This window comes from Myodes glareolus, chromosome X (assembly GCF_982192425.1).
Source record: "Myodes glareolus chromosome X, mMyoGla1.1, whole genome shotgun sequence".
NCBI lineage: Eukaryota > Metazoa > Chordata > Mammalia > Rodentia > Cricetidae > Myodes > Myodes glareolus.
Window position 1 is genome coordinate 89,268,379 of NC_142053.1, and position 10,084 is coordinate 89,278,462.

Sequence of the window (10,084 nt, forward strand, 5' to 3'; positions counted from 1 at the left end):
TTGGGGAGTTTGGTGGTGGGCCCCCAAAGAATAAAAAGCAAACTAATAAAAAAAAACACAAACAGCAACAACAAGAAACCAACTACAGCATTTGTGTTGCTTTATCAAAAGTTGTGCAGTGAATTCCTCTTTGTGATCTTTCCTTGTGTTTCCTCCTTGGGCAGAACACACCAACTTTTTTCTATTTATAAATAAAATTTCTACCCCTCTTCTTCTAAAATATTAATGTCTGAAAATACTTACTGTGAAATATTTAGTATATGAATGTCTAATCTTTCCCCAAAATTCAGATATGACTCACATTTCACTGGTTTCCTATATTCTTAGTCCTATACCTTTCACTCCATATAAGCTTCATAACTTGAAACACGGGAACGGTTTTTCTGAGAAATGCTGTTTGAAGCTTGCCTTTACAAGTCAAACGTTCACCTAGCCTGTAATCAAGTTAATAATGTGATGTGAGATCATTTATAACTATGTGCTCATTCTGCTTACATACCATGTACACAACCTGATCAAAATTAACAGCCCTCGACCAAAACTATTGTAACCAATCTTATATACTTTGGACTTTATATTACTATGTGCCCTTATAATCTCAGCTGAATGCACAGCATTAACATATGGTAATATTCCCTATTTTTATTTTGTGGCCCATACATACCCTTGTTTCAGGCTAAGATACATGTTCATAAGATGTGGTGGCTAGATCTAAGAACATTTCTAAAACCAGAAATGCATTTAAAACAATGCACCCCCCCAAGAAAAATATTGAAGCAATGTGTAAGTATAGATTGATAATATTTTGTTATTGCTTTGTTTATTGTATGAAGTAAATAGGGCTTCAAACTATCTTTCTGCCAGTGAGATTCTTGTAAAAGACTGATTTGGACAAAATTTCATCATTCCTTTCCAATATCACATTCACTGTGCTGTTTATTTGAGAGATAAGATCAGAGGAGGGATTAGAATTCTTCTGAATAAAGCAGGCCCACTCTTAAGTAAATGACACCAGGGGTGCTTTTGCTTTTTCATTATGCTGCTGAAATATACAATAGGGTTCCAAGTTTAAAATTGTTATTGCAGTTGACATAAGGTGAAAAATGAAAAAATAGAAAGAGGGTTCCAGATGAGGGGTCTGTACAGAAGAAGTAAAGTCAAGGGGCAAATAATAGCAAGGTTGTTTGATGAGGTCTCTAGCAATCATTTTATCTTTACTTAAAACTATAGAGTAAAAAACAAACAAAAAAAGAATAAACAAAACCCAAATGACCCATTCAAAAATGAGGCTGTAACCTGAAGAGAGAGTTTTCTTTTTTTATTTTTATTGAGCTCTACATTTTTTCTCTGCTCCTCTCCCTACCTTTCCCTTCCCCTTCAACCCTCTCCCATGGTCCCCATGCCCCCAATTTACTCAGGAGATCTTGTCTTTTTCTACTTCCCACGTAGATTTGATCTATGTACGTCTCTCTTAGGGTCTTCATTGTTGTCTAGGTTCTCTGAGATTGTGATTTGTGGGCTGGTTTTCTTTGCTTTATGTTTAGAAACCACTTATGTTTGAGTACATGTGATAATTGTCTTTCTGAATCTGGGTTACCGTACTCAAAATGATGTTTTCTAACTCCATCCATTTACCTGCAAAATTGAAGATATCATTTTTTTCTGCTGTGTAGTAGTCCATTGTGTAAGGACCCGGATATTAATCCACACACCTTCAAACACCTGATTTTTGACAAAGAAGCAAAAAATATCAAATGGAAAAGAGAAAGCATATTTAACAAGTGGTGCTAGCATAACTGGATATCAACACATAGAAGAATGAAAATACCCGTATCTATCACCATGCACGAAACTCAGGTCCAAATGGACCAAAGACCTAAACATAAAGCCAGCCACACTGAACCTTATAGAAGAGAAAGTGGGAAGTATACTTGAACACATTGGCACAGGAGACCACTTCCTAAATATAACCCCAGCAGCACAGACACTAAGAGAAACAATTAATAAATGGGACATCCTGAAACTGAAAAGATTCTGTAAAGCAAAGGACACGATCAACAAGAGAAAACGACAGCCTACAGAATGGGAAAAGATCTTCACTAACCCCACATCAGACAGAGGACTGATCTCCAAAATATACAAAGAACTCAAGAAATTGGACACCAAAAGGACAAATAATCCAATAAAAATGGAGAACAAGAAGTTTTATTGATTTTTTTTGTTTTACTCTTAAGCTGTCTTCATTCTTTTGGGTTTTTTTTTGGGGGGGGGAGGCCCACCACCCAGCTCCCAAATAAATATCCACGGAGTCTTATTCTTTTTATAAATGCCCAGTCTTAGTATGGCTTGTTTCTAGTCAGCTTTTCTTAAATTATCCCTCTGGGTTTTTCCTTTCCTTACTTCTGGGTATCTTCCCTTTACTCTTACTCTGTGGCTGGTGGTGTGACTGACCCCTGACGTCCTCTTCTCCTTATTCTCTTGCTTCTCCTTCCCAGATTTCTCCTATTTATACTCTGGGCCTGCCAGCCCTGCCTATCCTCTCTCCTGCCTCGCTATTGGCCATTCAGCTCATTATTAGACAGACCATCACGTGTTTTAGACAGGCAAAGAATCACAGTTTCACAGAGTTAAACAAATTCATCATAAAGAAAGGTAACACACCTTAAAATAATTTTCTATAACAAAGAAAAATTATATAATTATAATCTCAAAAATAAAATTAATAATTTGAAAATTGAATTATATATAATGTAATACAAAATTTACACTGAAAAATAATGGTGGCTTGAGGAAAATAATTACATTTTTGTTTACTCTAGAAGATATCTGTAGTAGATAATTCCAGCTATCTCATGAGCAATTAAAATACTCATTATCAGCCTTAGTCTTAGTTTTCCGTACAAATAAGAATATTTTATGCTTTTAAGGGCTAGGATGTGTATTCTTAAAATATCTTTCTGTGTCACTGAACAGATCTGGAAAGTTTTGAAATATTATTATAGACCATCTATATCCATGATTACAAATATTTTTAGAACAATTCAGGGGTAATTTACAATCAAATAAATACTCTATTCCTGTACATAAAATCAGATTTGGAGAAACTAACATTTCTAGGTCTCTACCAATCATAATACCACAATAGTGTATTGTGCTTAGAACCATCATCAGATTGGATTCTGGAAGCATTTTGCAACTACAACAAACCTAACCACCTGTAACAATTTTGTTATGAAAATCCCATAAACTTCTTAGCATTTCATATTTTTCAGTTGTAAAATGAGGATAATAATAACAACTCTGAGCTATCCATGAGAACTCTGTACATCAGAAAGCAGCATGGGTATAACATCTTTTATCCCCAGCCTTTGCAGAATGCCATTCTGTAATGGTAAGTACTAGTACTCAACTTGACAGAATCTCGGATCACCAGGAGATGGTCTCTGGGATCCTTTGGGGGATTGTGTTGATTAGGTTAACTGATGTAGAAGTTCCATCTTAATTTTGGGTGGGGATACCAATCCCTGAGAAGAGGATCTTGAACTGTTAAGATGGAAAAATCATGAGTAAGACCTCACTCATTCTTTGTTCTCTGTTCCTGATTACATTATGTGCTGTGATCAGATCCCTCAAGTTCCTGCTGCTTAACTTCTCCAGTATGGTGGATAATACTACAGAACTGTGAGCAAAAACGAATCTTTTCTCCCTTTAAAAAAAAAGTGGCAGGAGCCAGGTGGTAGTGGTGCATGCCTTTAATCCCAGCATTTGGGAAGCAGAGGCAGGTGGATCTCTGTGAGTTCGAGGCCGGCCTGGTCTACAAGAGCTAGTTCCAGAACAGGCTCCAAAACTACAGAGAAACCCTGTCTCGAAAAACAAAAACAAAAAGTGGAAGGAAAAAAACCTGTACTTTTCAAAAGCAATATACATATACAATTTAATCCAGTTTTACATTTCAACTATGGCATATTTTGAGTGAGGTACATATGTTATGTTTTTGCGTTATTAAATACCATGTGTATATGTTTAATACTAAAGGATTATGATTGCTCCAGAGAGCTAATATTCTAAATATACTGTTATACTAAGTCCTTTCCTTTTCTAGATGAAAATATGAAGCACTTTCTGAAAGATGACCTGACAATCTATCAAATTTTATTTTTACTACTCAAGACTTTCACATTATTTAATATTATAATGAAATACGTGGCAACATATCAAGATTAACATATTTTATATGATCAAATAGGTTCAACAGGACTCTTTAAAAACAACCTTCCTATAAGACATTGTTATTAACACAATTAAATTGGCAAGTTTTAATTAATCAAGAAAGGATGAAAAACACAAAAGGCAAAGGAGATTAACTCATGACTCGTCATTTTTAAAATGTCAAATTTATGTTAAGAACAGAAGTACAGACATTATGTTTGCAGTCACGTTTCTGACTACAATTACAGTCATACCACCATCATGCTAGGACAATGCTTTAGAGAAAGCATAATAACGTACTTCTTATCACCAAGAAATTAAAATTTATCCTTTGGAAATTCTACAGACTATAGGTAAGAATATTATAGTCTCTAATTGGAAGAAATGTAAAAGAATTTAAATGACACTTTAAAATATCTTTATGGTTATATATCTTAATAAATGCTTATGAAGTGTGTGTTTACCTCAGGCCTTTGCATTCCTTCCAAATAAAATAACAAATTTTTGTTTTAAGTCATGAAAATGCACTTCTAAAATAGTCTTTACAATCTTTTCAAAGTGCTAAGGGAATAATATTCTTGATGCTTGGGCACACTAAAATTCTGAATACTTCTTTAAATTACAAATTAATGTATACCTTTTACCTTTTCACTCAATAGGTTCAACCAATTTAAAAATTATAAATAAAGTACAAAATGCATTTCAAAGTGGCAAATTATATATTGCCAAGGTACTGTAAAACTGTTTTCCTCAAGTAGTCTCATGAAAATAGTATTGAAGTGGAGTATTTCACAATGACTATTGAAAACATGAACACATTTAGAGAGGTCCTTGTCGTTAGACTTTCCAGAAAGAAAGAACCCCATTATCATCTGACTCCTGTAGACACGCTTGCAATCTGGATTCAGAAATACCTTCTCAGTGCACACACTGGCTGCAGAAATTATTATGATGAAAATTAGATCATGTAACAAAAAGGAAACCAAAAGGAAGTGTCGAATTAGAGAAAAAGGTAGAAGCATGGCACACACTGGTGCATATAGCAAGGATGGCAGTAAGGAGCTAAGCAGAACAGCATAAGGGTAGAAGTATTTACTTAAGAGGAACAAAAGAATTGCTCCTAAACAAAATGACGATGGAATTCAAAAGAGCAGAATGGGAGAGGTAGAAATATGTCCTCTTATTTGAAACACAAATAATAGTTACTAAGTGAATTCCATCTGTCATAGGCCAGGAAAGTTTTACTATCAGTTGAAGGTCACGCTTTCTCATCAAGATTATAACAATCAAATATATTAGATATTAAATTTCTATATAAATCATGAAATGCTACAGTCGTGTTAAAATTGACAGTATTTCAGAATGCACAGCAAGCCTCCGATTCAGAGAGGGCTAGGAATGAGGGCCCCGGATAGAGAAATGAACATCTCCTTCTGGTCCGTTCTCCAATTTTATTAGACTTGTAGAACCAGGCAGAGAGCTGGCGTTGATTCGGAGCAGACACTAGTACTGGACAAATGGAACTGTGACCAATGTTAAGTAAGAACATTGTAGAGAAAGTCCTCCACCATCTGTGGAAGGAACAAATCCCCACGTTTGCTTAATGCTCATAAACTTTTACTGGTTGCAAAACTATGACATAAACATTTGTTAACTTTTGTCATCTAAGACTTTAAGAGGTGAAATAGGGGGGCAAGAAAACTGAAGAATGACAAAAGCAGAAACATGTTATTTTCCCTCCATAACAATCCCAAGCATAAAACTGATCCAAATCCATGAGAAAATGTACATTTCCACAACGACTGTAAAGCTTGGAAAGTAAGGCTCAGCAAGACAAAATGACTAAGATAAGGCCACTTTTTCAATGCTAATGAGGCGCTGTTTTAAGCTATGCTTGTAATATAGCAAAACCCTGGCATTTTTCAAAAAAGAAAATAAAACCTCCAATAGAAAGGCAACAAAAGAAAACTGAAAAACAAACAAAGAACCAAATAAAACTCTGTATTTTTACATCCTACTACTATTATGGATATTGTAAAAATGAGGTATTATTCATATTAAAACTTAAAAACACCAGTTCACCTAGCACTGACCATTTAATGTTCAAAGGGATCATAGCCCTTTTCATTACATTAGAATCATATGTAACCACTAAAAAATACCCTAAAAATTACACCAAAGGAATACAAAGAAAAGGAAATAGAAACAATCTACACAAAACGATACTTTTATAAATAATGAATTAAGGCTCAGCTAGGTTGGGAGACTTGCTGAGGGTCACAGAACTCATGAGTTCCAGGCCCAGGATGAGAATGTAAATCTCTAAATTTGTAGTCCACAGACGCGTTCCTCTGCAAAGCAGCAAGAAACGACTGCAAGGAAGCACTCCATCCAGAACGTCCTCAGACCGGAGTGTGATAAAAGTGAGCCGCATGGCACGGCAGGGCAGGGCAGGGCAGGGCAGGGCAGGGCAGAGCAGGTTCATACCAAAAACGGGGTGCCAGTCACCGTGATAAGATCTGTTTCTTTCTGAGAACAGTGGCTTCCCGTTGGGTTGGAGAATCCAAAGTGGGTCTCTTCCTCGTGCCCAAAGAAGTCAGAGTCGGGATGCACGTTCCAATCAGCTTTGGCAGGGGTCAGTAGTTCTGAGACACTGTTTTCACAAAGGGTGCTGGAGGGAGTCAGAGCTTCCGTGTCCACAGTTAACTTATTGCTGGGTGTCAAAGCTTGGGGCTCCAGGCTTGAGTTTTTCAGAGCCAAGGAGCCAAAGAGCCCCCCCACGCTTCCCCCGGGGACATCGTCCATGTCTAAGGGGCTCTGCTGATAGGCGGCCACCGAGGTTCCGAAGAAGAGAGAGGTATCCAGACCCTGGGGAAGGTCACCGGGGGCCCTCAGGGCCCGGGGGTCCACCGCTTGCCCTAAGGAATGGTTACTGTTATCGGCAGGGAGACCCCCCGCGAGAGTCGAGTTCACAGAGGCCACGTCAATAGTCAAGATCCCAGAGTTGACCAGGGCCGTGTCCAGCACCGCGGCAGAACTGTGGCCGGGCACGTCCGAGAAGAGAGACACCAGCTCCGCGCCACTGAGATCGTTGTTGTTCTGCCCCTGGCTGGCCAGTTCACTGCTGGGCGTGAGAGAGTTGGCGGCTTCGAGCTGGGCCAAGAGGTCCTGGCTGAGGTTGTGCCTCTTGGCCATGTGGGTCTTCATGCTGTGCTTGGACGTGAAGAGTTTGTTGCAGGTGGAGACCGGGCATCGGTTCTTCCAAGCGCCCACGTCCTGCAAGTGCTTCTTGGAGTGGATGTAGAGACTGCTGCGGGCAGAGAACCTGGCACAGCAGCCTTCGACGGGGCACACGAAGGGCTTCGTGCCCAGGTGGGTGATGCTGTGGCCTTTGAGGTGCTCGGCCCTGGTGAAGGACTTGCCGCAGCCCTCCACGGGACAGGTGAACCTGCGGTCGTCGTCGTGCTTCCTCTTGTGTCGCAGGAGTTTGGACATGCTGGTGAAGTTCCAGCCACAGCCGTCAAAGTCGCAGAGGAAAGGCCGCTCTCCCGTGTGGCTCCGCAGGTGGATCTTGAGGCGGCAAGCCTTGTCGTACTGCTTGCTGCAGCCGGGGAAGGAGCAGGCGAAGAGTTCCTGTTCCCTGAAATGGGCGCGGTTGTGAGAGAACAGGGCACTCACGGTAATGAAGGTCTTCTTGCAGCCGGAGAAGGCGCACTGGTAAGGCCGCTCGGGCTCGAAGTGGCTGCGCTGGTGGCTGCTGAGCTTGGCCTGCGTGGGGAAGCTCTCCTCGCACACCTCGCACTTGAAGGAGTTCTCCTGCTCGTGCCCCTTCATGTGCGCCTTGAGGTTGTACACGGTGGTGAAGCTCTTGCCGCAGCCCTCCACCGGGCAGCCGAATGGCCGCAGCTTGTCGTGCGACTGCAGGTGCCTCTTGAGCTTGTAGGAGGTGGTGAAGGTCCAGCCGCAGCCGCCCAGGGGGCACTTGAAGGGCCGCTGGCCCTGGCTGCTGCTGTGCGTCAGCAGGTGCACCTTCAGCTGGTGCTTCTTGGCGAAGGTCTGGCCGCACTGTGCCTCCGGGCACAGGTAGAGCAGCACGCCCGGGCCCGGCCCGAGAGGCCCGCGGGGGCTCTGGGCGGCGGCCGGGGCCTCGGCCTCCTCCTCCGGAGGCGCCGGCGCGGGCGCGGGTTCCGCCGGCTCGGCCAGCAGGAGGTCGGGTGGCAGCTCGGGGCAGTCGCCCAGCTGCGAGGAGGCGGCAGCCGCAGGAGTAGCGGAGGCGGCGGCGGCGGCGGCGGCGGCGGCGGCGGCGGCGGGCGGGCAGCCGGCCTGCGGGCCGCCCGGGCCTCCAGGGCCGCCCGGGCCCCCGGGCTGCGGTTGTGGAACCGGCGCGACCCCCGGCTCCCAGGCGGGCAGCGGGGGCGTGGTCAGGGTGAGGACGCCGTTCTCGAAGCGCAGCAGCAAGTCCTGGTTGTGGATGGTGATGGTGCCCGCGAAGGCCGCCGCGGGGGCCGGGGCCCGGGCCCGCCGCGGGGAGCGGCGACGGAGCCGGCGCGGCCGACGGGCGCCGGGGGCCCCGGCTCGGGCCGGCCCGCGGGGTTCGCCGCGCCGCTCGCGGGCCGCTCGGGTCCCGGGCCTGCCCCGGCCTCCTCCCTCCGCACCGGCCCTCCGGCCTGCTCTGCGCCCGCCGTTTCTACGTCGCCACCCACCGGGTCGAGCAGCAACAGGAAGAAGTCGTCGCCGCCGCCGCCTCTGCCACCGCCGCCGCCACCGCCGCCGCCGCCGCGGCTCCGGGGATCCGGCCTAGGCGCCAAGCGGTTCGCGCTAGGGCTCGGGCCCAGGCCCCGTGAGGCCCTCTGGGCCTCTGCGCTCCGCGGCCCCGGCCCGCCATCTTGGGCCCCCCGAAGCAGGAGGAGGCGGCGCGTGGGGGCCTGACAAGCCAGAGAGTCCGGGGCTCGGGGCACCCCGCCGCCACCCGCGGGGCAGCAGCCGCCGCCGCCGCCGCCCTGTGGTGTCCCGCGAGCCGGGAGCAGCCTCGGGATTTCCATCTCGGCGTCGGTGAGGCTCGGCTGGAACCAGAGCTGAGGCGGAGGCGCGACCCCGCCCCCTGCCGCGGGCCCGAACACGTTCCTGAAAGGAAAAAAAAGTGCAATGCGCAGAAACTGGCCCTATCAGATATTAAAACGTATTTAACGCCACAGTGATTTAAATATTCTGGTACCGTGTCTCTGGAGCACGGGAGACAGCCCAGAGGCAGAGTCTGGCGCGGGGAAAGAACTTCCACACTTGGGTTACAAAGTAATCCAGGTCTTCCCAAGTGCAGGGAGAATGACAGTTCCTCCAGGAGGCTGCTGAGGCTCCCAGACACTCAGCCAGGGAGGGCAACCTGGACCCCTACCTCCCCGTGGGCAGCAGATCAGCCTCCTGCGGCCCCTCCCGGAGCTGAGCCTGTTCCCTGGCGCTTCTCCTGCCTTGGAAGTTGTGTGCTGCTGGGCCGAGGAGAAAACTTCAGACAAGATAGACTCTGTTACTCTCAGGAAATGAACTACCTTAAGGCTGTTACCATTTCTGAGGAGATGTATGCTCCAAGCACACACACACACACACACAACACACACACCATTTCTCAGGAGATACCTCCTTCAATCACACACACACACACACACACACACACACACACAAACACACAAACACACACACACACACACACACACGCACCATTTAGATGCCTGCTACAAGCGCACACATACACCCCTCGAAATTGGTTACTGTGTGCCATGTCCTGGGTCAAAGTTTTTTCACATAGTTAGATTTTGTCCTCCTGGGGCAGGAGTCAGAAGAAGAAATCGGGCCAAAACACACTGGCACCCTTCCACCTGCA

General features: G+C 45.3%; 1 protein-coding gene across 1 annotated transcript; it reads right to left on the reverse strand.

Annotated features, from left to right (window-relative positions):
• Positions 1–2,189: 2,189 nt before the first annotated feature.
• Positions 2,190–9,619, reverse strand: LOC148117409 (zinc finger X-linked protein ZXDB-like). Its single transcript, XM_087903145.1, is given in 3 exon segments — positions 2,190–8,713; positions 8,715–8,779; positions 8,781–9,619. Coding segments are annotated over 3 exon segments (2,559 nt in total). The 5' UTR covers positions 9,252–9,619; the 3' UTR covers positions 2,190–6,690.
• Positions 9,620–10,084: the final 465 nt, after the last annotated feature.